We start from the raw sequence: 27,410 nt of genomic DNA, 5'->3' as shown, positions 1-27,410 counted from the left end.
TAAGAAAAGGTTTTTGAATCTCATCCTCACCTGATGGACGATCAGCCTCGTGCGGTCTTGTCTAACACTCTCCTTTATATTCCTCCCTAGGAGGCGCTCTGTCTCTTCCCTTCCAGCTCCCCAGGATAATGTGGATACTCACCCTGGTTCTAGTAAAGAAGTGAGGGTCCCGACAACTGCAGTGTGTGTCTTTGTAAGTACGCTCTCTCCCCACCCCACACCAAGCCCCGTGTGGCAACCGCACAGCCGTGGACAGGCCCTTCCTCCGGCTGTGGCTAGGCTGGCTTTCTGTCGGGCCTTCACACCTGTCGACCCCGTCTGGTGGAGGGATTAGTGCCCTTTGCTTAGCTTCAGAGGACAGAATTTATTACAGCCATCCTCTGTGACACAGGCCTGTCCGAGAGAGAGGCCTGGCGGCAGGAGGGATGGGGCAAAGGAAGGCTGATTAGGGTGGAGGGAAATAGGCAGAGCAGAGTCCAGTCAGTGGCCTGCGTTGAAGGGTAAGTAGGGCAACTGTTGGCTTTGTTATTCATACGCACGTCTGTGTGACCTCTGACCGTTAGGAGCACGTGGTTGGACACAGGAGGCAGTTCCTGGCAGGAGCCACTGTGTGATTAGGGCTGTCGGGGGGAGTCGCGAGCTGGGCCCCGATACGAAGGGGTGGACAGGCAGGCGGGAAGAGCGGCGCGCAGACAGCTGGGCTGCCCCTCAGGTTGTGTGCGGGGACCCGCGGGGCCCGCTTCCAGGGGAGGGAAGGACTCGCTGGAAAAGTGGGATGCAATTGCTATGTGGGGGAGCTTTCAGGTCCAGGCGCGAGGAGGAAGTTTAATAATTAGAGACCTGCACCCAGTGAACTGCCCTGGACAAGACAGTCCGGCCGCACGGGCCCGGGCACCTCCCAGAGGTCGATGATGATTGGTAAAAGGTCTGACTGCACCGGATGTCACAGTCCCTTCCCTGCCCTCCACTCCCAGCAGCCCATTTGCTTGTCCCACCACATTTAAGTTGTGTGCGTGGGGTCATGGAGCGGCTGATAATCAGGATTCTGTCAGTGTGTGTTTCTGAGAGTGGACAGCTCACAGCTGACAACTGTCCAACAGAACCAGCTCCCAGGAGGCTGACGAGCGGCAGCCGTGGGCGTGATGGTGCGTGATCTCAAGTTTTCAATCTGAGACCTCTTCAGGAGGAGTGTTCTTAACCGGACAGGGAGGGGACTCGCGTGGACCTAAGAGGCTTGGTCACCTGCCGTGTAGCCTTTCAGCAGTGGGACACAAAGGAGGGGTGGGAAATCAGATCGCCAAGCAAAGAAATAACAAAGTGACGTTTGCATCCAGTCAGTTGATAAAGTCATGCTCGCAATAATGTTTTAGCATCTTTTTGGGCCCCGAGCAAATGTGAAGATAAGATTTTTGTCTTCCCAAAATGACCTTTTGGGAAAGTGATTGATGACCTGTTTAATGATCTGATACTCGTAATCCATGTTTCCCATGGTCGTCTTTTTGTTATGGAAATTTCAAACAGAAGTGGTGAGTAAAAGAACTCGATTTTTATGTTTCGTAACAGGTGACATCCAGTAATACAGATGTTTCAGTCAGAGTCTGTGGTCTTAAAGAGAGAGATTATACTGAAAACTGCTAGTATTCTCGCTTCCCATTCTAGGAGGGGATGCTTTCTACTTGGTTTCCCTTATCCTGGCCGATGCCCCTTGTCATAGCGTGCGTTCCCTTGTGGATGCCAGACTCAGTGATTTCCCTCTGATGAGTTTAAACTCTCCCCAAATAACATCTGTTCACTTCTGTTGAAGGTCTTGTGGTCAGGCACAGGCTTAGGTCACGAGACCTGTGGAAGTCCTTTTGTGTAGAAGTTAGGAGATTTGGCAGAGGTCACGCCGCTAGTACCCATGAGGGTCTCCATGGATCCCACTCGAACGCTGCTGTGTGGCCCTCGTACCAGCAGCCACCCAGATCAGAACCCCACACTAGAATGTCCTCAGGGTAACAAAGCCATGGCATCCTTCTCTGTCGCGAGAGCCATGCTATATGGTGCGTGGTGAGGTAGGTGTCACGCAGTCTGGACCGGAAGAGGCAGGTGATCCCAGTCTTACTTTAAAGCTATTAAGATCCTAAAAGAATATAGATTGAAATTAATTATTCTTAGAGGAAAGAAAATTAATGAGAAAACTTTAAGCAGTTAGTTCACATAGATTTTGAATCCTTTTCAGGAAGGTTGCACTGTATTTAAATAAATGGAACTGCTAAGTATCAGAATAAAGCCATGATAGAATCTCAGGAAAGCCTGGGCCAGGAACCCAAGTTAGTCTACGCCGGGATCCCCTCCCTTCAGGGATGAGTGTTCGGCCTTGGGTGGGACGTCCGAGGGCTGGCCCCTCCTCCTGGGGAATGACAGCGCCTGGGACTGAGGGGGTGCTTGTCTTGCAGGACGCGCATGACGGGGAAGTGAACGCGGTGCAGTTCAGTCCCGGCTCCCGGCTCCTGGCCACGGGGGGCATGGATCGGAGGGTCAAGCTCTGGGAGGCGTGCGGAGGTGAGGTCCCCTGGGAGGCACAGAAGGCAGCTGTGCTGGTGGCGTCCGGTGGGCTTCGGGAGCCTGACCAGAGCGTCATTACCGTTTCAGTTACTCTGGGTAGCCGCGGCGGGCTGCTCGGGGTTTCCAAGTAGTGGCGGAAGATGCTGTGAACGTACGGGGCGGGGCGGGGGGGTGTTCAGGATATATACAGTGAGAGCATCACCCGAGGTAGTACAGATTTTAGAAGGAAAATTAAAAATCAAACAGTCATGCCCTCGAGTTTACACGTGAAACTGCACTCAGTGCCGCCAGTGGGCACAGCCTGAAAAAAACGCACTGAACAAGCAGCTCCTCAGACAAGGAGCCTGCAGTCCGGCCTTGGTCTCTGATTAGATGCTGTTTCAGAAATGACCTCGGAGCACGCGGGGATGGGGTGGCACCGAACCACCTCGTAGAGTTCTGCAGCTGGGGCATAGCCCAGTTTCGACATCATGAGATTTGGTTAAATATACATGTACATTTTAATAAAGCAAGGTCAAAGAATAGGCTGAAAAGGTTTTCATAGGAACCGCTGTGTCAGGTTCCCATAGTTGCCGCACAGACATGCCCACCGTCCGAGCGCTCGCAGTCCCCGTGGGCCTCTGTCTGTCGTTGCCTGAGTCTCGCTGTACCCCCGTGCAGTTAGAAAGGCGGGTAACGCCTGTATGGGAAGCCCCAGGGGACACTACCAGGCTTACATAGTTGAGTCACATGGCTAGTAGGCGATTTCTGTGGCAAAGGGGAGGTGGGACCTGGGGGCTGAGCTGGGTCTTCTGGCTGCACATCCCGTGTGTTTGCCACGACAGCTTCCCCTAAGTGACGGAGCTGCTGGAGACGCTGTAGGTCACTGGTCTGTGGTTGGAGCGAGAGCTGTCTGTCGATCCCATGGGTCAGAGCGGACAGCCAGTGAAGCCCCAAACGCGCCTGGCGCTTGATTTTCAGGAGAGTGACTCAGTGGTTGAATCCCTGGCAGTTACAGCCAGTGGGGGCCTGTTAGAGTTTGTGCTCTTTTACCCCAAAACACCTTATGAATGATAACTGCTGAAACTGCTATAAAGTAATAGTAAAACTATAAGAATAGAAATTTCATGAGGTTTGGTTTTTAAAAATCTAAGCAGGTGGTCTATTTTGATTATGCCTTGTGACTAAATAGAAATAACACTAGAAATACTTTTGTTTTACTTCTTGGTCAGTCAAAGTGCCCATAGGAAAATGAGAAGAAACCAGCATTTGCTGTTTTTGTTGTAAAAGAGGAAGTAAACAGTCATTGAAATTAATGTTGACATAATAGGTACCAGGGCATAATTTGTGTTACTAGAGTAAAAGTTTCTCCTAGATCTACAGGAATAACATAAGACACTCGGCAGCAAGTTTTATGGTTTTCACAACAAATAACCGGTCGTGTCCTAACTAATTGTACGGCCTTTATTCCCACCAACAGCCTGTTCAGGCCGCAGTTCTGTCCCTCGGGATAATGGCCCTTCCCACCCAGGGCAGTCCCGTCCTTGTTCGTCTGTCAGAGGCAGAAGCTCCAGTGGGGGTCCTAGGCCCTCCGCCGGTGCCCTCTAGATAAACGGGCTTTAACAAGGTGCTTGCTCTTCTGAGGTGACTCTCTTGTGTGGAGCAGCATTTAGTGATCATTGCTTACATTTTGGCTGCCAAACAAATAGACCAATATTTTGAGCATAAGCCAGGGAGATATTTCTTAGAATTTGCAGTAATAATTTTGTCTGTAAAGGTATAATCTAAGTAAAGACCTTAATTAGTGGATGTTAGCTTTTTTTGACTCTTGAAAAGCTAATGAAAGCTAGGGTCCAGGAAGAGCCATTTAAATGTGTTATATTTTGCAAATAAATTTAGAGGTTGGGTTCGTCGACCAGAGTAATAATCTCAGCCCTAAATGTATTTGACAGCTCCATACCTATATTCATATTATTATTTAGAAGGACCGAGTAAGAGATAAGGCTGTTCATGGAAATGTTTCCTATTCCGTGCTCCCCTTTTATGAATTTGGTTAGAAGGGTTCCCTGATTGTTTTCCTGGCTTGTCTATATAAGGTCGTTCTATGCTGCCCCTTTAAAAAAGGAGCATAATCTCATCCTCATCGAGACTGGGGCGCCTCTGGCTTGTGTTTACATCCCTGACATCGCCGTGTGTCGGGCCAGCGCTGCCTGAGGGCAGCACCCAGGAGCGCGTGGCTGGGTCTGTTGGTGAAGGAGTCTGGGTGGCCAGAGCCTGGGGGTCACGGGCACGGAGTGAGTGCAAGGACAAATCAGAGAAGTTCCGAGCTGGCGCAATCGGCATTCTGACGATGAGCCAGTCACACGTCACTAAGACGGAAACTCTTTTCAGGCCCTAGATGGGAATCATCACACGTGGATTTTGAAAATTTGATGGTCTGTTTTCACAAAAGTGATAGTTAAGTTGGCACAAACACTGGTCAAACCCAGAGATGTATTTATGTAAATTAGAGAATTTTACTGAGATAGAACTGAATGAAACTCTAAATCTCTTGCTACATTGACACTAAATTTTCTTTGAAGGAACCAGCAGCAGCGTGTGCGGGCCTCACACAGTCTGTCCCGCTGGGCAACTCTTGTGATGGCACAGGAGCACTGCTGATCTGAAGACAGAGTTGGCTCCCGTGGCGTTTCCGGTGCCCCATTTCACCTTACGTCTTGGCCTGACCTTCCTGTCCTTCCGTCTTTCTTTTTATCCAGACAAATGCGAGTTCAAGGGTTCCCTGTCCGGCAGTAACGCAGGAATTACAAGCATTGAATTTGATAGCGCTGTAAGTATCAACTACCCAGGGAAATAGGTGAGTTTTGAGGCGTTTAGGAACAATTGAAGGCACCTGGGTCTTGAAATTGAAAAATAACTTACCTGGTTTGTCTGCTGTTCATCTTGAGTGAAGTCAGGGTTGGAGGAGGATGCAGGCAGATTACAAACTCTGGGCCGACCCAGTCGGAGACTGGGCCGGGGGGCAGGCCGGCAGGCCCCCGGCCAGCCAGCGCCTCTGCAGACGGGATGCAGGCCCAGGCTCCGAGCCCGGGGGGCGGGGGGGGAGTGCCCAGCGAGGCCTGCGCCGGAGAGGAGCAGGTCTCCGGCGGGGGGGGGGGGGCGAGGCGAGGGAAGTCAGTTCCTCTGGGCGACGCTCCGACGTGCACAGTGTAGGGAATTGGTATCTGCTGTTGGGAAGTGAACACAGGATGCGGGGTTCCATTCTGAGCTGGAGGGTCTGCAACTTTCAGGTGACAGCGAGCGAGTTTAGGAGGAATGTCTGAGTGTCACGCGGGCGAGTTGACAGACCGCTGGCGATGACGGTTGTTGTTTGGACCAGGTGTGTAGATATAGACACCTGGACCTTCTTGGACTTGATTACTGGGGTGTTTGTGCTGTGTGAACTGAATTCCTCTTTTGGCTGAAATTTGTTTCCCCCCTTTATTCCAACAGGGATCCTACCTCTTAGCAGCTTCAAATGACTTTGCAAGCCGGATCTGGACGGTGGACGATTATCGGTTACGGGTAAGGCCCGCTTAGGAAAATTGGCGTGATCTCCAGACTTCACGTGGTTATCGAGGCACAGGGTATAGGGAGTGGCAGGGCCGTTTATGTAGGAGGACTGTGTGTGTGCTCCTGAAAATCATGCTTGGTTCCCCTGCCCTTTTCTTTCCTCCTTGGGAAAATTTGTTGCCACTTTATACTCTCACTTTGTCCCAGATTCGGTTTCAAAACATCTACAGTAGGAAACTCTCATATTTCTCTTAAAGATTTGGAACACTCCTGTTCATAAGAACGAGGTACTTTCTTAGGTACCAGTCTCAGCTTAGCCTCCGCTATCTCAGTGCCAGCATATTCTGAGTTAGCTAAAAAGGCCGATTGGTTTTTTTCCATACGATGGTTCTAGTAGAGCTTAGTTGTCTTTAACTTTATTTGAAACAATTTTGTTAGATTGCATTGTGACAGCTATCACATCAGCGTGCATTTTTAAAAAAACCCATCAAAATCAGTGAATTTTTGTGCAGCCATTTCAGTGTTACAGATGGCAGGAAATATGCGGCATTTTCAGCATATTATACTTTCTTATTTCAAGAGAGAAAAAAACGCAACTGAAATGCAAAGAGAAGAAAGATTTGTGCAGTGAATGGAGAAGGTGTTGTGACTGATCGTGTCAAAAGTGGTTTGTGAAGTTTCTTGGTGCTATGGACATTTTGGCCAAATAATTCTCTGCAGTGGGGCTATCTGCATTGGAAGATGTTTAGCAGCGCCCTCACCTCTCCCCGCTAGAAGCCGCTAGCAGGAGACGGCTGACATACTCAATATCCAAATCCATAACGTTATTGGTGAAAATGAAAAATGTCTTTTATGGGGGGAAAATGGACTTTTTGGCCAACCCAATACTTGGGTTTCTTACAGGCTCCAAGATCGAGTCACAACCACAGAGGGTGGCCGGAAGGGCGGCCACAGACACGCACAGGGGCACGCTTGCGGGGGACGGGCAGCCGCTCTGAGACAGCTGACGCAAGGGGTTGTGCGGGAGCCGAGGGGCCAGCGGCGGGCCCAGCGTGGAGGAAACCCCAGCTTGCCAAGGGGTGTATCGGATGCCGCCACAGACCAAAACTCGGGGGTCATATCCCCTGTGTTCTAATGACAGAGCTTGACATGGAGACTGGCTTTTCTCCTTAAGCTTGAAGGAGTCTTTGCGTGAGCTCATTCAGTAAAGGCTGCTGGACGATAAGATGGAGGATGAACTTGGCACTGGTAGGCATTTTACCAAAAATCTTTGGCAGCAGCTCTGTGTGTCAAGAGGGACAATTCCTGACTCCTAGTTGAAAGGAGATCCAGGGCTATACATTCAGAGTCTGGGACAGGAAGACGACAGAGACTGTGTCCTCTTGTGGCAGCTGAAGGGCCCACCCGTGCGCCCCCCACCCCCCCGTCTGCGGGAAGGGGCCAAGTCGGCTGCCGGGGGCCACAGGCAGGGCTGGGCCCTCCTCGGGCCGCGGGCTGCGCCTCTTCCAGTGCTGGAGCGCGTTTTCAGTGGGAGCGCGATGGTGGAAGTGGGAAGAGGTGGCCTGGCCGGTTCCGCAGGCAGCTGAGGGGCTAGTGGGCTGTGCGGGACGGCGGCTCCTAATCGGCAGAGCCCCATACAGGAGGCCGTCTGCCTTTGGGCCTGACGTGACAGGAGGGGGACCCGGGGGCTGGGCAGTTCAGAAGGCAGGGGTCACGCTCTTGGGAGGCGCTTTGCAGGCGAGCAGACCTGCACAGGTGGGCCGGGTTTCGGGGCAGAGGGTTATGTCAGGACACTGGGGCGCCGGCGAGCGGGGGGCTGGCGTCGGGGCCCTTGTCCTCTGTGCTGGACTGCCGGCCTTGTGGGTCCCTGGGCTGCTCGCAGCCGTGTCCTGTCGGTATATGTGGGATGGGACCAGGAGGCCCTTGGCACACATCACACACAGAAGGGAGTGGGCCCCCTGCTGTGGGGACCGTGGCTTTCACTTAGACCCTAGTCGACAGAGGGTGTTAGAAGACACGAGTGGGTATCATGTTCTGGAACTCAGGTTGCAAGCCCTGGTCAGCGTCCCCTTCACTTTCGTGGGGAGGGAACGGCGCTGGAGAGGCCAGGTGCAAAGAGCCGCTGGATAAGCGCTTGCTTTGACTCCCTTCCAGTAAGAGGACCCTGGAACTGGCCTGGCATCGAAAGGCGCCCGGGACAGGGCTTCCTCGGTTCCAGCTTTGGCAGACCCCTTACCGGCCTAAAGCCAGTGCCCTCTGGGGTGTGATTTGAGGAACTGGGCTCCAGAACCCTCCTCCCCCAACAGTGACGTGGAAAAGTGGCCACAGGGAGGACTGGCTTTCAGACAATGGCAGCTATTTCAGAAACTCTCTCAGGTTCCGCGTCCTTGGGGCCAGCCATCGTCGGCGGGTGGCCATGGTGGCTGCCGGAGTGGTGGGCGGGCAGCCTCGCAGGCGGACGCAGGAGCCGGTGCGGAGCCTGCATCCCCGTGCGGGGCTCGGCTGCGGGACCCTGCCCGTGAGTCCTTGCTGAAGAGGTGGGCGTGAAACCTAAAAGTGGTGTTGAAATTAAATATGAAAAATAGATATCAAAACCACTGAGTGGATAAAAGAATTTTTAATGTGATCCACTTAAAATAAGGGCTTTTTAATGATAGAAGTGAACGCTTGTAGGAAGCTCGATTTCCCCACCGTCAAGATTGTGGACGGAGCCGGTCGACCTCAGGCAGGCCCAGCTGGGCCCCCACCAAGAACAAGACGGGCAGCGGTCCAGGCCCTTTAGAAAGCAAGCCAGCAACTCAAAGGAAGGGCTAGGGAGTAAAAGCGTTCCCTTTGCATGCCTGTCGGTGTTCACTGCAGCATCATTTGTCACTGTGAAACTCAAAGTGACTGAAGTGTTGGCCGGCCGGGGAGGTTTCAGTTACACTGTCCTCTCAGCGCGTGGGAGAAGGGAGTTACTGCCGTCCCCCGGGTGCCTCGCTTCACCCTCCTAGGCCAGCGAGGGGAAGAGGCTTGTCTGCTCAGATTAAATTGGTGACCAGGCTGCTCAGGGCCGAGTCCGCGTGACCCCCAGGCCGTGCAGATTCGGCTCTCACATGCTCATACCACGGCATTAAAAAAGCAGTAGGTACGTTTTTAGGAATATTTTCAAATGAAATATACGAAATTATTAATGTGTACACATAAGAGTGTGTGAAAGTGAGTGCGATCACATAGCCCACTCTGAGCGAGGTCTTTTCCTCCCTGTTTATGAAATGTGATTTTACTTCTGTGGTAAAGGAAGAAAGAGTGCATGCACACCGAACGTTAAATTTTTTTTTTTAGCCTCGTCCGAGGGCATGCTTATTGATTTTAGAGAGAGGGAGAAACATCGATGTGACAGAAACATAGATTAGTTGCTGTTTGTACACGGCCCAGCTGGGCACCACCGACCCCGCAACCTTTGCTTTGTGCGATGACGCCCAGCCTACTGAGCCACACTGGCCAGGGCAGAGCTTTCATTTTTTGATGAAATAGTTCTTTCCTAAGAGCATGATTAACAGCGCATGAGGAGTTCCTACCCAGACTTTCCGTCCCCGCATGGCGTGCGCGGACTGGCTGCGCGGTGCTGAGCGGACCCGTCCCGTGCTGCAGTGCCTGCGAGCCTGCTTGCCCCGCCAGCAGGTCAGTGGGCGCTGTCCCGCTGCGGGAGCCCGGCCGCCCCCTGCTGGCACAGCTGTGAGTCAGTCCCAGGCTCTGAGAGCGTTCGCTGTGGGCGGAGCACAGGCGCTCCGTGCAGACGTCCCCTTAGAAAGGGAGAAGTTCCTGGGGCCGAGTTTTCCGTCCCTGCACCCCAGAGCCGCTCCGCTCGGCCCGCAGGAGAGCCGGCGCTCCAGCCTCTCAGCACGGAAACCTTACCGTGGAGCTCTCAGATCTGGTCTTACTAGGGAGCTGGGTTAGAACCCGTCATGGCCAGTGGAGGAAGTACTTTAGGGTCTTCTAAAAGGCTCTTTTTTTTTTTAGTTAGAGAACATCAGAGAATTCCTTCTGAGCCTCTGAGGTTCTGCAGGTACAAAAGAGGTCAATGATGAGTAGTAAAAGGGCTGACCTGCCAGGCCCCTCCTGCCGCCTCGGAGTCCCCAGCCGCCTCGCTCCCATCGGGCTCCAGTCGTGCTCAGACGGGCTCAGAGGCAGCTGACACTCGGTGATGCCCCAGGCCTGTGTTCCTTGGCGAGCCCAGGGAGGACGTGTGGTTGGCATCCCACAGCCCACCTGCGAAGGGATGTGAGTGCGGGGAGTGTGGGCTCTGGCTCTGATCTGGCTTCCAAGCTGAGACCTCTGCTTGCAGACCCCCAGGGCTTTCGGTGGTTTGTTTAGGAGGCCTGACGTGCCTGCTGTGAGCCTGTCTGTTCCGACTTGAAATAGGGAACTGACTTTCAGAGGCACTGGCTAAAACCCAGGTTTGTAAAAATTTTGTAATTAGAAATAATCCAGACTTACAAAAAAAGATACAAAGCAATATAGGGAAGTCTCTGTAATGGGGCCTGTCTCAGAAAGGTCCTCCGGCTGCCTCCATTTTGAGAATGGGGACACATGAACTTTGTACGAGTGATGCTGGGTTTTTGTTTTCTTTGGAGGTTTTTTTACTGTTATTTGTGATGGGAGATTTATCCTCTTCCTCTTTGTATACGTCGCCTCTGGGCAGCAGCCATGGGCAGGCAGGCTCCCTGGGCGCGTCCGCGGCGGCGCCCCGGTGTGTGGGAAAGTGGGCGCTGGGCCGTGTGCCATCCCAGGCTCAGCCCCATGTCTTCTCTCCCCCAGCACACTCTCACGGGACACAGCGGCAAAGTGCTCTCTGCCAAGTTCCTGCTGGACAATGCGCGTATTGTTTCCGGAAGTCATGACCGGACCCTCAAACTCTGGGATCTGCGCAGCAAAGTCTGTGAGGAAATTCGGTCTCTCTGTCTGTGTGTGCGATTAGACAGCTGCAGAGGGTCTGTTTCCGTGTCAGAGCATCTGCTTAGTGTGAAGCAGTTTGAAAGCAGGTCCACTTGCGCATCCAGAGTGGCGCTGAGGTGGTGGCAGTTTTCCCTTTCGGAGGCCTCACTTAAATGAGTAGTTGCGATGGCTCGGGGTCGGAGGGCAGCCGCGGAGGGGCCTCTGCTTGCTAACTAATGTTCGCTTTTCTTTCAGGCATAAAGACAGTGTTTGCAGGGTCCAGCTGCAACGATATCGTCTGCACCGAGCAGTGTGTAATGAGCGGACATTTCGACAAGAAGATTCGTTTCTGGGACATCCGGTATAATGCCCTAACGCTGGCTGGGGAGGCAGGTGGGAGGGTCCGGACGTGGTAGAACTGTGATGATTTGTGTGTGGGCCGTGTTTTTAAAGTCCCTGGAAATGGAGAAATAAGCTCCAGCCCACATTTATTTTAATAGTTAGATATTCTTTACCATGAAGTAGGCAGTTGAGGCCAACAACCACAGAGGCGCACTGTGTACTTACCAGGTGCTCTAACTCCACAGGTGCCAGGTAAACAAAGATGAGCAGCTAGGTGGGTGGGACACATAGGTGCGCCCGTGTGCTGAAGCGGACCTGTGTCCGGGCGGCCGAGGGCGCCCCGGGAGGCATCCGGGAGGCGCGCAGCCGCGCGTCACAGGAGAGCCCCTGAGAGCCATTCCGGACCAGGGCAGCAGGGCCCAGGGCAGCAGGGCGGAAACGCGGCAGGCCGGGCGTGGGCAGGAGGGCGTGTCGGGCAGCGGGGCGGCCAGGAGAGTTCATGCGGATCTGAACTTCAAGCAGTGGGGGGAGGTGGGGCGGGTCCACGTGAGGGACACTTTGAACAGGACTTGGTGACAGGTTGGATGTGAGGGTGAGAAGAGAATTAAAGCAAGAAAGGACAGTGACAGAAGGGGGTGCAGAGAGAATGTGTTCGTGTGTTTGTGGCTTCTTGCAGACACTTGGGAAAATGAGGGCAGGATTTCTGAGAGGTTGGGGGTCCGCAGGGGGCGGGCACTGTGAAGGTGTGAGAAGGGTTGGTCAGACGGCACATCACACAGTGAGAGGACAGTATTTCAGGCGCTGCCTGACGCGGGGGACCCGCGAGGGCCAGAGGGCCCCGCTGATGGGCCCGGGCTCAGGGAGCCGCGGGGTCAGGCGGCAGGCGTCCAGTGGGACGGAGCTGGCTTGTCAGGACGTGGCTGGGGATCCGGCTGAGTGGGGGCTGCTGGGACAGAAGCCCAGTGGCCGAGCAGCCGTGCACACGGTGGGGAGCGGGGAGCGTGGTGGCAGGGAGGCCTCGAAGGGCCTGCCAGGAGGCTTGTGGCTTATTTGGGACCTTCGGTTAGCTTTTTAAGGCAGAGCCTTGGAATTTGAGTTAAACGAGGTGGTCAGAGTCTCCGGGTCTACCACCTGTTTGACAGGTGAGGTCCCAGGTCCCGAGGAAGTGTGGGCTTACCCCCGGCTGCATACTCAACCTTACAAAGTTACTAAGGTAAACGCTCTTTCTTGGTTAGGGTTTGTGGCAGAAAATCATTTCCTTGGAAGCTTATAACAAAATGCGCACGGAAGGGTCCGACCTCCTGTGGCAGTCTCGGTCACCGGGCCCTGCCCAGGATTGCTCTTCCCGGACCTGGTCGTGGCCTGGGACCCAGGGGAGGATTGGGAGAATAAAGTGCAGAAGAGGGACTTGTGACGTGAAGTGGCTCCGCCCAGAAGTCCCAGGTTCAGGTCTAGCATCACCGAGGACTTGGGGGGCCTTGAGCTGGACTTGGTGGGTCAGGAAGCCGTGAGAAGCCCAGCTTTCTCCACATTTGGATAGAGCCCTGGTGAGCGCGTGCTGATCAGAAGCTCTGACTGGCAATTACTGTGGCATCAGAAACGAGTGCTTGTCTGACTTAAAGCTCTAGGACTCAAAGTGGTGACCATAGACCCTGTGGACAGAAGGCCAATAAAGCAGGCGCCATGGTTGCGTCTGTAAGGTCAGGGACGTTTTCACGGCCCTGGGAGAGTTTCGCCTCCTGGTTGGCGGGCCCTTTCCCCTCCTGTCCGTGGCACGGCATCCTGGTCACAACAGGGGGGTTCTGACATTTCTGCGGTGCGTTTCTCAGAGTCCCCGTTTCTCTGGTAGATCGGAGACTGTGGTCCGAGAGCTGGAGCTGCTGGGGAGGATCACCGCCCTGGACTTAAACCCGGAGAGAACGGAGCTCCTGAGCTGCTCCCGCGATGACCTGCTAAAAATCATTGACCTCCGCGTGAACGCGATCAGACAGACGTTCAGGTAACGGAGGACGCACCGGCCCAGGCGTGTCAGGGCCACCGGCTTTCCGAGGGGCGCGCGAGGACCGGGGCCGGGCGGGCCGGCCGGCAGCCCCCGGGCGCTGCGGGCTGCGGGGTGACGGCGCTCTCTGTCTGTTGCAGCGCGCCGGGGTTCAAGTGCGGCTCCGACTGGACGAGGGCCGTGTTCAGGTGAGTGGGCCGCCCCCCACCGCCTGTCCCGCCCCCCTCGGCCGCCGCAAAAGCTAGAGCATGGGCGTTTCCCGTCGGGGAGGCGAGGCAGAACTGGGCAGTGTCTGAGCCTGCGTGTCCCAGAGCGACCCTGGAAGTGCAGCACAAGAGGTCACTGCCACAGTCACTCTCTGCCCTTCCCAGTGTTCCTTCCTGATTGTGCCAAAGTGGAATGGCTGGCTAGGTGGTTAGTCGTGCGCCCAGCAGGTTCGCGTCTGTGCGCTTACAGCAGGGCACCTGGAGCTCTCAGGGAAGGGCGCGGCTCTCGCGGAGGGGTGGCTTCCCTTCCTGGCTCTGCTTCCGTGCATAAGGCTTGTCCCCTGTACACCGCCACGGTCAGGCCCAGCCCCGTGGAGAAGCCCCAGCCGCTCGGGGGCTGCCTTGGTCTCCCCGTGTGCTGCATGTGAGTCGGAGAGAGTCCGGGGCTGGGGGCCGCAGAAGTAACATGGCGGCTTCATTCGTGGGGTGGGGCCAAGGTAACAGGCATGAGCGGCACGGTCTGACAAGCGGGGTGCACACGACCGGTCCTGCCTTTGACTCATCAACGAAGAGTAAGCGCTGCTGCTTGCGTGGAGGTCCACGAGGATGCCGCGTCGGGGTGGGAGGGTGATGCCGCATCTCGTCTTCTATGTTCTCCAGCCCTGATGGCGGTTACGTGACGGCCGGCTCAGCCGAGGGCTCTCTCTACGTCTGGGGTGTGCTCTCCGGGAAAGTGGAGAAGGTGCTCTCCAAGCATCATGGGTAAGATGAGCCCTGGGAGCCCCTCGGGGGTTGTGGGCGGGCCCTGTGACCCCTTCCCCGGGGTCACACTCCCGGTGTGGACTGAGCCGGCAGCACAAGGGGGGCGCGCACTCGGGGCGGGCGGGGGGCCGGGCGGGGCACAGCCCTGCAGGCGGCGGTGTGCTGCTGGTGTGTTTATCTTACAGCTGCTGTTGGAGAAGGAGTGAGAGAAACCAGACATTCTCTTCTCTTCCCTGAGGCTCCTTTTTTTCTTAGTTTTGTTCCGTCCACCTAAGCCCACCTGCCAGTCAGCGCTGACCCAGGTTTCCTCCGTAACCACCTCTCTGTGCCCAGGAGCCGCGGTGGAACTTGTACTCCCCGGCCGCCGTCCCCTTGGTGCACTCGGGGCTCTTCCCTTGGGGGGGCCTGGGTGAGGCCGGCCCCTGCCGATACAGGCTGCTTCCCGGCGTGCAGTGCAGGGCTCCTCTGCGTCCTCCGCTCTCTACTGAGCGCCCGCCCTGCGCGGGAGCTGTCTGGCCAGTGAGGCAGCCGTGGACGAGTCCTGGCTCCGAGTGCGAGGGTGCCTGGGGTTGAGGTCACTCAGACCTCACCAGTGTCCCCATCTCTCCCCTTGAAGCTCGTCAATCAATGCGGTGGCCTGGTCCCCCTCCGGCTCCCACGTCGTCAGTGTGGACAAGGGAAGCAAAGCCGTGCTGTGGTCAGACTACTGACGGTTCCTCCGCGGGAGAGCAGACCGAAGCCAGAGGAGCGCCGGGCCGCGGCTCTGTCCTGGCAGGCAATGTGTTGGGCGTAGCTTTGACCTCCGTACAAGAGCAGGAGCCAGGTGGCACTGAGGCCTTCTTTGGAAGGGGACTTGTGAGGGTTGGGGCTGAGGTCCCTAGCAGCCTGGAGGAACAACTCTGCAAAGACCCGGCCACTGCGTCCCTGGGCAGAGGCTCAGGTCACGGCCTCCGTTCCGTGGGAAACACTACTCGCTCTGCTCTTCATACCTCAGCGGGTGCAGGCGGCACGGGCCTCCCTGCATGGCGGTGCCAACGGCGGTGCCAACGGCAGCCCGCGCGGCGGGGCGCCTCCCTCTGCTTTCCCCCTCCAAAGTCAGTCCTGGCCAAATGCGTGTCTTGTCTTCTTGAGGCCACTTTCCCAGCGAACTTGCTTTAATCATTGGATTAACAGGAACCCAAACAGGATTACCCCATCCTCAGGGAGCCCCCGGGGACCGCCCAGTCTCCAGGGAGACATGGGACTGCAGCGCTCCTGCTTGTCCCTACCATTAGAGCAAAGCTCCCGCGCTGACCTCCCAGATCACGGCTGCAGGTTTCTGAGGCCTCCCAAACTGTCCTCGGTGAGCAGCCATCCGCCGGGGCCCCTGGCCTACGGCCGTTCCTCGGCCGAGACAGAAACCTCAATTTGGCTAAGAAGCTGGTTTTGTTTTTTCGTTTTGTGTTTTGTTTTTTTAAGAGGAAGTGCAGAAACTCTCTTTCCAGAGAGGTGGGGGTGCTGCAGGAGTGGGTGTCTCACTGGATCCACCCGTCCCTTCCCAGAAAGCGGGTGCATGCCGCAGTCTCAGGTGACAGCTGCGGCGGACACAGGGGCGAGACCCGAACATAGCGGTGGGGCCAGCAGCCGGGGTCAGGGCCCCTGTGCTGAGTGTGCGTGCAGCGAGTGCTCGGTGCCCCTCCCCTGAGGCGGGGAGACGGTGTCACCTTTCTGTTGCAGGAGCTGTGACTGAGGCCCCACACAACGGGCCTGTGGCTTTCTTTTTCCTGAAGCATTTTTCTTTCCCATTTTGCCTGTGTATAAAATTTTGGTTCCTCCAGTGAGAAACACAAATATTTTTATCACTTTCTAATTGCACTTTATTTGTTTCCTCCCACTCTTGCCCTCTGGACGCGGTGGGTGCGAGGGCCGAGGCTGGCGAGGCGTGGGGGGCACCTCCCCTCCCACAGGGTGGGGCTCCCCTCCCTCGCCTCCCCTTTTCTGTCGGCCGTTCAGGGAGCTCAGTGGAGGGGAGTTAAAATTCACAGGCCAGGGCATGTCTTTTATTTATTTAATTGTGTTGCCCAGCAGAACTTGATTGTAAATAAACCAGAAATCTGTTATATACTTTTCAAACTCCACGTCTCACGGTGCTTCTTTTACTCTCCTTTATCTTTTAGCGCGGACAGCTCTCTTTGATCTATTTTCCTGGTATTTACTCATTTGCAGATAATGGTGATACTGTCCTGGTGTGTGTTCTCCTTGTCAGAGTGTCACTGCCCGTAACTGCCAACAGTTCCCCGTCATTTACCAACCTGACTGAGGCGGGGGAGGGGTGTCTGCCGCGTGTTCCTTGAGAGCCCCGCGCCCTGCAACCCCGTCCTGGGAGCCGCCGGCGCAGGCTCCGGTGCAGCCTCCAGGGCCTGCACTGGGCGGTGCCCACAGGGTCAACCGTGAACTCAGCCTGCCTCCTTGGGGGTCCCCAGGCCTCCTCTTTGCCGAAGGGGCATCAGTTACCTCCCTGAGAGGCGACGTATTCATGGCAGCCCAGATACCTAGCAGACAGCCTTATGCCATTAACAAATGAGAGTCCCCCTGGAATCTCCCGAAAGGCAGTTCCGTGGCTGTGCTGTGCCTATGGAGGCGCTGGCCGGCGTCTGCTCTGCCCAGCAGCTTGAGCCCACGTTCCGCGGGGATCGGAAGTCTCAGGCAGCCCTCTCCGGAAAGCTCAGGGCCCTTTGCAAGTCCCCTTCGAGGAAGGCAGTCGCTCGAACAAGAGGCCCAGAGTCAGTGTTTCATTAGTTCCTTCAGCTGCCCTGCTTGCTTTGGGCTTGGAGGGAGCGTTCCTGTCCCCCCTGCTTTGACCAGAGATGTTTCTATCTGAGGTCCATCCACTGGAACGCTTTGCGGGTCACCTGACTGCCAAGGGTGAGCTGATGGGAACTTGCTGCAGGGGGTATGGCTTCATCCAATGTGTGGCCTTCCACGTCCGCCGGGAGGTCATCTGGGGCCCCTTCCCGGTGCTGCTGGTTCCGCTGAGGCGTGGCGGGTGGACAAAGGAGTTTATTTTTTCGTTTTCCAGATGATTTGTGGGTGGTTACAGCTAGCATGCTCCCTTGTGTCAGCTTTTTTTTCCTTAAAGATTTTGTTTATTTTTAATAAATAACAGTGGGGGGAAGGGAAGGAGAAAGGGGGAAACATCAATGCGTGGTTGCCTCTCATGCGCCCCCTACTGGGGACCTGGCCAGCAACCCAGTCATGTGCCCTGACTGGGAATCGAACCGTCTAACCTTTGGTTCACAGGCCGGCACTCAGTCCACTGAGCCACACCAGCCAGGGCTGCATCCGCTTTGGTTCAGATACTAACATACCTCAGGAAGACACCCATGGAACGGGAGGTGGTGATTCACCAAATTAGAATTACTCTCACCAGCCACAGTGTCGGGTCTTTGGAGAAGGTGGGTGTTGGCTTGATCAGAGGCTCAAAGGAAAAGAATCCCAGAGTGAAAGGACCAGCTACCAAGACTCCAAGAATCACTCCAGGAAAATCTCCCTGTGGGGAGGGTTGTATGACTTGGAGTTGGTTTCAGATGAGGATCCACAAGCAACTGAATTGACTCTCACAGCCCTACCGAGTGTTAAGCAGACTCCTTCCATCAGCCTTGAGCCAGGGGTCGAGGTTGAAGTCACTGTGGGAGGTGCCTTAATCAACCTTTTTAATAAAGTGACTATTTAAAAACATCTCAGAAGTTGAGAATTTAAAAACACCGTTTTAATGAACTTGTATTTCCTAGGTCAGTTCCCAAAATAGTTAATAAATAAATTTGCTGCCTTAAAGCACAGGCTGCATGCACTAGCCTTTATCCTTCGAGTCTCGTAAAGCTCCTCCGATTTCCCACATCGTGATGCACAGGAAGTTTTGTGTGGGCACGGGGGAAAGGCGGAGGGTCAGCCTGAGCCCCCAGGCAGGCTGGGAAGTCCCCGGTGGCAGAGTGTGCCCAGGTGTGCAGAGCTGCCCCTGTGTGTCTTTACAAGGTGACCTGGGGAAGCAGGACATTTGCAAGTGTGGACTTGGGCCTCCGCACCCGTGCGGGGTGTGCTGGGCTGCAGAAACCAAGCACTGCACGTTCTGTAAGACCTGGGCCGCACCCCCTTTTACAACCTGGGAAGAGCTTTGCGGCACAGGAAGAAGCCGTCCGGGATGCCGAGCCCCCTTCAGGTGATGGGGCGGACATCCTTGGACCCGCCTGCCCCACCAGCCACGCAAGGAAGCCCCGGCTGCCAGGCCACTAAACAGAAATCCCGAGTAAAGTGAAATACGTGTTTGTATAGGTTCTACAAAACCACAGAGGCTATGTGGTACGTGCCAGCAAAAGATCAGGCGCTGACCCAGAAGATGATTCTTACCTGCCTCATCCCAGCGACATTCGGTTCCCTTACCTCAGGGACCTCTGGCTTCGCAGCTCAGCCCCGCTGGCTTCCGTCGTGCCTCTGGACCCTTCTGTGTCTTCGCTCCAGGTCCTTCCCCGTCCTCTGCGCTCCTCCAACACCCGTTCTCCTCAGTGAGTCCCGCCAAGGGCGGCGCTGCCCTCTTCTGACCTGACACCGCCCACCCCACCCCCCCGCCACCCCAGGCGGCACACTGGGGGCGTCCACCCCTGGGCGGGTCAGGAGCCAACGGAGGCAGCACACACGTGCAATGAGCCCCAGCACCCCTACCTGCCACTCAACAATTGCGCCAGAGTATTTTACAGCAAACTTAAGGCATGTCATCTTTAAAAAAAAAATGTATGTATTGCATTCATTGGGTGACATTGGTTAATAAAATGATACGGGTTTCAGGCATGTCACTTCCCCCACAAAGCAGCGTGCATCCCAAACTGGTAAAGACACCAGGCCATAATCACACCTCACGGGACTGCCCGTCACTCCGTGCCATTCACTGTCCTGCTGCGTTCAGTTTCCTGATGGTTTTGCCAATGTGTGTGTTACGGTCGCCCTGTTTGAGTTGGGATCCCGTTAGCTGTTGCTGCATCACAAACTCCTTGAGAAGGTAGTGGCTTCAAACAACCATTTTTAGAGTCCAAGTGGGCTGGGCTGGCCGGGTACGGGCTGAATGGTGGAGGGCGGCCTCACTCATGTCTGGCTGTGCACGTGCATCAGTCGCCCAGGGGAACGTGGGTGACGCTGCCAGAAAGCAAGTGTCACTGTGCAAGCCCTTGCCACTCTGCTTGGGTCACCTTTTTTCCATCCGTTGCCTGGAGCAGATGGCACAGGCGCCGCCTACGTGGCGGCAGGGACAGGAACCACAGCAGCCAGTATGGCAATTGTCCACAGTAAGGTCTACATTCTGTTCTTGTCTCTTAAGTCTCTTTTATTCTGGAACGGTATCTCTTGCTGATTGTTTTGAATGTCCCACACGAGGCTGTTTGACCTTCCTCATATAAGTAACAAGTCTGTGTCCCATGTGGGGACAGCCCTGCACATCGCTGTGTGGGGTTGCTCCAACCCAGTGACCTGGAGCATGGAAGCGGATGGGGGGCGTTCAGGCTTCGTCTTACTTTGTTTGTTTTTAATTGTTCAAATACATTTGTCTCCATTTTCCTGCCACCGCTTTCCCCTGCCCCACCGACCCCCAACTCCCCCCCTTAACCCTTCCCCGCTTGGGCTTTGTCCATGGGCCCTTTATACATGTCCCTTGATGTGACCCTTCCCCTTCCTTTCCCCGTTCCCCGCCTCCCTCCTTGCCTCTCATTACTTCAGTTTGTTTTTTCTTTCAATGTTGCTGGTTATATTTTTCTTGCTTGTTGATCAGGTTCCACTTGTAGATGAGATCATATGGGATTTGTCTTTTGCCCCCTGGCTTATTTCGCTTAGCATAATGCTCTCTAGTTCTATCCATGCTGTTGCAAAGGGTAGTAGCTCTTTCCTTCTGCTGCGTAGTATTCCATTGTGTAAATGTACGATAGTTTTTTGATCCACTCACTAATTTGATGGGCACTTAGGTTGCTTCCAGCACTTGGCTATTGTAAATTATGCTGCTATGAACATTGGGGTACATAGGTTCTTCTGAATTGGTGTTTCAGGATTCTTAGGGTATAAGCCCAGCAGTGGAATTGCTGGGCCACAAGGCAGTTCCATATTTAGCCTTTTGAGGTATTCCAGACTTCCACAGTGGCTGCACCAGTCTGCATTCCCACCAACAGTGCACTAGGGTTCCCTTTTCTCCACAGCCTCGCCAGCACTTGTTCGTTGATTTGTGCATGACGGCCATTCTGACCGGTGTAAAGTGGTATCTCATTGTGGTTTTAATTTGCATCTCTCTGATGGCTAGTGATGCTGAGCCTGCAACCAAGACTGCTCTGCCCAGCAAGGCTCTCAGGCTTCGTTTTTAGAGAAATGGATTTAAGAGACAATAGACAGGTTTGCTTGTGAGCCAGGCCAGTCAGAAGACAGGCTGTAAACAGGCTGGTCTCTAGTCAGGAAGCGCTGAGGCCTGTTCTTCGTGGCTTGTGTGCCCAGGAGGTTCTGAGAGGTGTTTTGGAGTCTCGGGAGCAGCCAATCTTGACACCCATGTGTGGGGCACAGGCTGGGTACTCAGTGTTTTGGGTTTGTTTTTTCTTAATTTTTAAAAATTGTTATTCAAGTACAATTTTCTCCATTTTCCCCCAACTAGAGTTTTTATTTAGTAGAACTGAATCAGCAAAAACAAACCAAATGGCCCCAGGATAGTGAGTCATAACCCACCGAAAGGAAAAGTGAGAAAAAGGGAGAAGAGGCAATTGTGTGTGTCAAAAATGTATGAAGAAGCCACACAGGGTAAATAGTGTTTTGTAGACATTTTGTTCTGTGCATAGATGTGTATGCACTGGGTCACAGTGTAAAACATGTCTTTATTTTTTTACTATTTTTAAGTTTGTCGAGTTGGAAATCGCATAATCATTTTAAAGGGAAGACTTCAGTGGCACTTAGTACCTCCACAGTATTGTATAACCACCACCACTTCTGTTGAGGGCCAACAAGAAAAGGTATCTCTTAACTTGATTATTGTCAGTTTTTTCCAAACTTTTTTGATCTATAGCAGTTCATTGACCTGAAGAAAAGCATGGGCCCGTGTCTCACCTCAGGCTGCCATAAAAAATGTCATTAACTGAGTTGCTATAACAACAGAAACTTATTTCTCATGTTTCTGGAGGCTGGAAGTCTGAGATCAAGGTGCCTGGAATGTCGGTTCCATTTTGAGGCCTTTTGGCTTGTAGGTTGCTGTTGTTGCATTGCATGTTCCCATGACTTCTTTGTGCACAGGGAGAGTGGAAAGAGTGAGTATCTCTTTATAAGGACACTAATCCTATTAGATCGGGCCCCACCCTCATGACCTCATTTAACCCTATTTGCCTCCCAAAGGCCCCATCTCCAAATCCCATCGCACTGTGGGTTAGGGCTTCCACATGTAGCTTTTGGAGGGGACACAATGCTTCAGTTCGTAGGAGGCCTCTCCTACAAACAGCATCGACCTAATTTTGCGAGCTTCAGGAGTGAGCAGCTCGACTTGTGATTGAGTCCAGTTCTTGTGCCATAGCAGCTTCATGGCCATGGAAACCCTCCTGGTGGGCACGTGGCCCGGCCGGATGGCAGAGAAGCACCTCTGGAGGACAAGAGCGAGTCTTGATCAGGACTCTGCCTCCGCTTCGCCCAGCCCTACAAGACCTGTTGTGGGCTCCTCTTCTGCAGGGGAAGCAAAGGAAATGGCAGAGGGACCCAACTCCTTCCTGAAGGTCACAGTGGCTCCATCAGTGACCCTCAGATCCCAGGCTGTTTGTCCCACATGCTCCTGTGGCACAGGAAGCTGGACCATTACGCACCATTCCCAGCATGATGCTTTGAGATGGACATTTGAAATCTGTCTTGGGGTAGGACACCACGGTGCTGAGAGAGTTTTGCTTCCCATGAGGAATGAGCACCTGTGTTCTAATTATGACAGAGTCATGCATGGAAGAGATTAGATCAACTTGGAACAATAAAGAGACGTAGAGGGGAGGCTGGCTCCATCCTAACATAAAGAAGTTTCTCACATGTCCTGCTGTTTCAGAGTGATAGTGATCTCCTCATCCCTGGAAGCATTCAACAACTTCCCATGGCTATTGTAGAAGGGGTCCGAGCAAGGGGTAGGGTGTGGACTAAATGTTCTTCAAGGGTCTCTGCCCACCTCGAGAGCCCATGGGAGTCCATTGACGATTTCAGGTGTAAGCCGGCCTACCCATCACAGCCCTCTATCCTCCGGGTCAACTGACAAAGAGGTGCCTGTTGGAATTAAGGTGGCATTTAAAAGCTCCCATTCCCTAGCACTCTTCATAAATAGAGTTGCCACAAACTTCTCAAGCGCTCTCTGCTCCCGTGAGACCAAGGCGCTGAGGAACAAGGCTTCATCCTGTAGCTGATGGCCAGCAGAGTGCCCCAGTGCCCCACAGGCCCGTGTCCCAGTACACCCCCGAGCCGATCACCTCACCCCAAAGCCTGTAAGCTTCTTAGCTGAGCACCCCCGCGAGCCGAGGCTGGGTTTGGCTCCAGGAGAGGAAACAGCATGTTGGCTCAGTCTCACGGGACGCCAACTCCAGAGAAACAGACTTGGAGAATTCTTAGAGCAGTTCATTTCCAAAAAACTGTAAGAGAAGGCCAACAACTTTTTTATTTTGGCCCAGCAAGGATGTTTTTTCCTAAGCTACTGTCTACGGTCATCTTTCTAAAAGAAAGGTCCCGTCATCCTCCTGTGTAGCAGCCGCATTCTGAAATATTTATGGATCAAGTGTCATGGTGTCTGCCATTTACTTTCATGTGGTTCCAAAGGAAAAAACGATCAAGATCCATGACCACAGGCAGCAAGGTGTTCACTGTTGGCTCTTGGTGTTGACCGTGGGTGTTCATTGTGCCGTTCCAACTTTACTGTTCTAAAGTGCATAATGAATTCTAGAGAATGCAAAACCAACAACAGGGGCAAACCAGTGTTCCCCTGGGGTTGGGGGGCCGGTGGAAGGGGTGACCGAAAGGGGGCCACAGAGCTTCTGGGGGTGATGGACGTGCTCTGTGCCTTCATCATGGTGGTGGGGAAACTCATCAGACTCTACTGAAAATGAGTAGGTTTGGTTGTAGGTCAAGTATACCTCAGTCAGGAGGAAGAAACAGGACATTTTAATACTGAATACATTTGATTCTATGTGAACACTCACAATAGTGTCCTTGTTTTTCTCATTTCTCCTCCAAGCAGAGGCCAGGGGCTGGGAATGACTGCCCGAAACCACATTTCTGGAAAACTGATGTTAGCTCCCTAGTGTACATCTTTGCTGATTGTACATGTAATGCGTATGAAAACATGCATATGTGTGTGCACATGTATAAATATAGATGTGTGCATATATACCCATATAGACTTTGCGTTTGCTACATCTGATCATACCACACACTTCATCCTACAACCTCCTTTGTTCAGTCACAATCTCTGCTTTCTTATTCTAGATATTTCCATCTTACCTGTCACCTAGATCATATTCTGATTTTCCCAGTGGACCCAAAATATCTCCTACATCCCGTTGGTCCATGTGGGCATCCGACCCGGGACCAAACATTACGTCTGATACTGAGTGCCTTGCACGTCTTTTAGTCTAGTCCATCACTTCTCTAGGACATGGACTTAGGAAAGACTCCAGCTGCGTTCTGGGTCCATCTGGTAGCTCTCTTGCAACATCATGTAGCCTGTTCCTCTGTTTTTGTATTTCCCATAAACTAGAGTCATGTCTAAAGGCTGATGAGGTCAGTACCCCCAGGGGACGCATCGCGCCGGGCTGGCAGCATCGGGGATGCTGAGTGGGCCGTGGGCACGCCTGGCTCTCCGCTGCGCTGTCGGGCTTGCCCCTGTGACGAGCATGCGGTCCGTACAGTGTCCCCTTGGTTCTATAGGGACAGCCATTTTCCCATCGGCTCTTCACCCAATGGTTTTGGCACTGGCGAATGGTTTCTGTCTGAGCCAATAACTGCATCAAGGTTTTCGAATGTTGGTTTCAGTATTATTTGGGTGTGGCGAGGCCCGCAGATAAGGAGACAAACACCGTGAAATGACGGTCTGTTAGAGTTTCCCAAAAGACGGACGGCCATGCCACACAGGGCCACCTAAAGAAGCATCGGGTTGCGTGGGGGCAGTGGGATTGAGGGGAAAACGTGAGCAAGAGTCTTTCTGTGGCTCCCAGGAAAGAACTGGAGAGACAGGGTGAGCAGACTCAAGACCGGCGGGCTGAGTGACTTCAGAGGCCCGGGGGGTGGAAAGGGAGTGGGGGCTGGCCTCAGGGTCCCTGGATGGTGAGGGCGGGGCAGCGGTGGCTCTGCGTGGGAGACAAGAGGGCATCGAGGTGTGCAGGCCACCGGCCGGCTAGTTGGCATGTACCCCAGGGTCCGCGCAGTCCCAGGCAGCAAAGCATCAGAAACAGGGAAAAGAAAAAGGCACTATTAATACAACCCGTTGGTCAGATGATGTTTCTCTAATTTTACCATTTGTTTTACACTTAGTAGCTGCCATTCCTTTATTTAAAAAAAAAAAAAGTTTAATTCCTTAGAAATCAAAGAAAAAAAACAGTCCCCCCAACTTTAGCTATTGCCAGCTATTACACTGTTAACTCCAAAGACTCACTGATTCACTCAAAGTATCGTGAGGTTCCTATGCTAGAGGCTGGCGGTGAGATAGATATAAAACATTCAAAAACTGCTGAACTCCGGGGACTTACATTCCAGCGATGGTGTGGTAGGGGGACGGACAAGAAACAAAATTAAAAAGTGAATTATCTTGTGCGTTAGAGGATGATAAGTGATATGGAGAAAAATAATGCAGGGAAGGGAGATGTAAGTGTTCTGTGAGGGGTGACAGAGGATGACATTGAAGTCAAGATCCAAAGGAAGGAAGGGAGTGAGCTGAGTGCCTCTCTCTGTGGGAAGAGTGTCGGCGTGGGAGGGGGGCGGGGGCGGGGTGGGTACAAAGGCCCTGTGGGTGGTTTGAAGACAAAGAGGCCCGTGGACTGGAGCTAAGTGGGCGAGCTGGCGAGATGTAAGGTCGGAGGCGGTGGGGCAGCCAGGACCCGCAGGGCCTTGCAGGCATCATCCTGCAAGGTGTGTTCTGTAGATGCCAACACCCCAAACAAGCTTTCTGCTCAGACTCGCTTCCTCCCCAGACACCAGGTCAAGTCCAACGTGTGGGTTCGTGGCCACAGCGTGCCCTCCGGCCACTACCTGGGTGTTCCTGGGAGCGGCCGTTGTTCCGGGCACCGCGATCGGAAGGCGAGGGAGACGTGACGGCATGGGCCCTGCCCTCCTGAATCCTGGAGTCAGGTGCGGAAGAGGGGCACGCAGTGACCTTCCACACAAGCGTCAAGGGCCCTGTGCCTCTAACCTGGTGCTGGCGGACAGCGAAGGCTCCCCTGTGGAAGGGACCACTGAGCTGGAGTCGGAAGGGAGGCCGAGTCAGCAGGGTGAGGGGACGGGAGGACAGTACAGGCACAGGCTGCGTTGCGGGGAGGGGAACGCAGGGCCGCGCAGAGGGGCGGGAGAGTTTTAAAGGTGCACCTGTATCCGGAGAGCCATGGGCCACCGGAGCAGCCAGGCGCAGAGCAGGGCCCGGAGGGTGGAGACTGACAGCTGTGCCGTCAGGTACAGGGCGGCGTTCTGGTCCCGGTGGGCGGCGTGACTGCTGCGGACCCACGGGGAGGCGCTGGGCACGCAGAGCCGGGGACGGCTCCAGAGACACCAGGGAAACGGGCAGGACTCGTGACCTCATCAAGAGGACAGTGGGCCGGAGGAGAGGGACCTGTCCGGTTTGGCCTTCCCAGAAGGAGGGTTCATTTTGAGGTTGACAGGTCTCCTTGACCTTTTTTTATATCCCCGCCCCCAAGGTTGCATTAGCCACCTGCTGAGTTTAATTAATCAAATGTGCTGAGGACTCAAAATCCCTTGTCCTTCAAAGGGATAACAGTCTATTTCCAGAACCCAAAGAGGGTTAGGCCAAAAGCTTTCCTTGAGCCACTGTCCCTCCCCCAGTGCCTTGCCCAATCGAGCGGGAGGGCTCCCACGTCTGAGCCCTCCCACCCTGAAGGAGACCTGGCCGAAGGCCTGGAACTGCTGAAATGACACGTTCACCCATGTGGACACTAATCCAGCTTCCGCTGTGCTCCTTAGATAGGATTTGGCTTTGGGGCACTGAGCCCTGGGCGCTGGGCCCCCTCTCCGATCCCCTACAAATTCCTCACCCATGTCAGCCAGGGGCCTCGCTGGGGTCATCTGGGTAGACAGCAAGGGTGGCGGCCACCCCCGCAGGCACAGAGACCTTCTCCCGAGCCCATCCGGCTGGTTGCGCAAGGTATGTGAGGGCCCTTTCACAAGCCTTCTCGGGCCCTGGGGGCAGGACAGGGCAGAGCTGGGCTTTGGATGATGGGCATCTTCATGGCGTCTGTCTGTCCCTGCTTCACCTGCTCTGTGCAGTTTCCACGGACTTTGCTTTGTGAGGGGAACTGGAGCGCATTGAGTTCCAGAAGCCAAGACGGCCTCCTCACTCTCTGTACCTGGGGAGCGGGGAGGGAGCAGGAACAGGAAAGCACCACCGACAGCGAATGGCTGGGCATAACTTTTGGGGAGGTAATACATTTTGAAAATGATGTTTGTGAAGGGGTTACATTGTGCTTTTCGGGACCCCTTCCCATTGTGCTTGCCGTAAAATGTCATCCTGACAGAATTTTAAAGTCAACCCCGCCGAGCGTATGATACCAAAGGTTAGTCAGCAAGTAAAACCTTCCCACAAGAAGCCAGCTGGACTCCCTGGTGAGGGGTACTAACAAATGTTTGAGGCTTATCAATAACAATAAAAGCACAGCTTTTCAAAAATAGTCCACTGCTGTGCAATGCAAACCAGTGAACTTATCTGATCAAACCTGAATACTGAGGCAGTAGGAGGAAATGTCGGATGGATGCACAACATCTCATGAGTAGGCTTTACGCCCAGGATGTGCTTGACTTTCTGTTTAGGATCGATTTTACCTTCCCGCAGCCCTCTGACTCCTGACGTGCATCCCGAGGCGGAAGGAGCCTGTGGAGACACAAAA

The 27,410-nt window shown here is 54.1% G+C and overlaps 2 protein-coding genes and 2 non-coding genes across 6 annotated transcripts in view; all 4 read left to right on the top strand.

The window, feature by feature from the left end:
* The window catches only part of ATG16L1 (autophagy related 16 like 1), a 32,921-nt gene extending 16,533 nt beyond the window's left edge, over nt 1-16,388 (top strand). For all 3 annotated transcript variants that reach the window (XM_054571399.1, XM_054571390.1, XM_054571380.1), the window contains 10 exons: nt 91-193; nt 2,439-2,544; nt 5,286-5,356; nt 6,019-6,090; nt 10,879-10,999; nt 11,251-11,356; nt 13,187-13,336; nt 13,477-13,524; nt 14,203-14,304; nt 14,921-16,388. In XM_054571399.1, the coding sequence (XP_054427374.1) occupies nt 91-193; nt 2,439-2,544; nt 5,286-5,356; nt 6,019-6,090; nt 10,879-10,999; nt 11,251-11,356; nt 13,187-13,336; nt 13,477-13,524; nt 14,203-14,304; nt 14,921-15,014 (973 nt within the window). In that variant the 3' untranslated portion in view covers nt 15,015-16,388. The remainder of the gene's footprint in view (nt 1-90; nt 194-2,438; nt 2,545-5,285; nt 5,357-6,018; nt 6,091-10,878; nt 11,000-11,250; nt 11,357-13,186; nt 13,337-13,476; nt 13,525-14,202; nt 14,305-14,920) is intronic.
* Nucleotides 904-1,176, top strand: LOC129069158 (small Cajal body-specific RNA 6). Its single transcript, XR_008528984.1, has one exon. It is a non-coding gene; the product is annotated as a small Cajal body-specific RNA 6 (non-coding RNA).
* On the top strand, nt 10,137-10,394 carry LOC129069154 (small Cajal body-specific RNA 6). Its single transcript, XR_008528982.1, has one exon. It is a non-coding gene; the product is annotated as a small Cajal body-specific RNA 6 (non-coding RNA).
* On the top strand, nt 15,857-18,878 carry LOC129068529 (40S ribosomal protein S20-like). The gene is given in 5 exon segments (XM_054570777.1): nt 15,857-15,871; nt 17,640-17,891; nt 17,893-17,915; nt 17,917-17,978; nt 18,799-18,878. Coding segments are annotated over 5 exon segments (432 nt in total).
* The last annotated feature ends 8,532 nt before the right edge of the window (nt 18,879-27,410 follow it).

This window comes from Pteronotus mesoamericanus, unplaced genomic scaffold, assembly GCF_021234165.1.
Source record: "Pteronotus mesoamericanus isolate MK-2021 breed Mesoamerican mustached bat unplaced genomic scaffold, CSHL_Meso_final contig_1018, whole genome shotgun sequence".
Classification (NCBI taxonomy): domain Eukaryota; kingdom Metazoa; phylum Chordata; class Mammalia; order Chiroptera; family Mormoopidae; genus Pteronotus; species Pteronotus mesoamericanus.
Note: the sequence above shows the minus strand (reverse complement) of the source record. Positions and strands in the feature narration are given on the sequence as shown.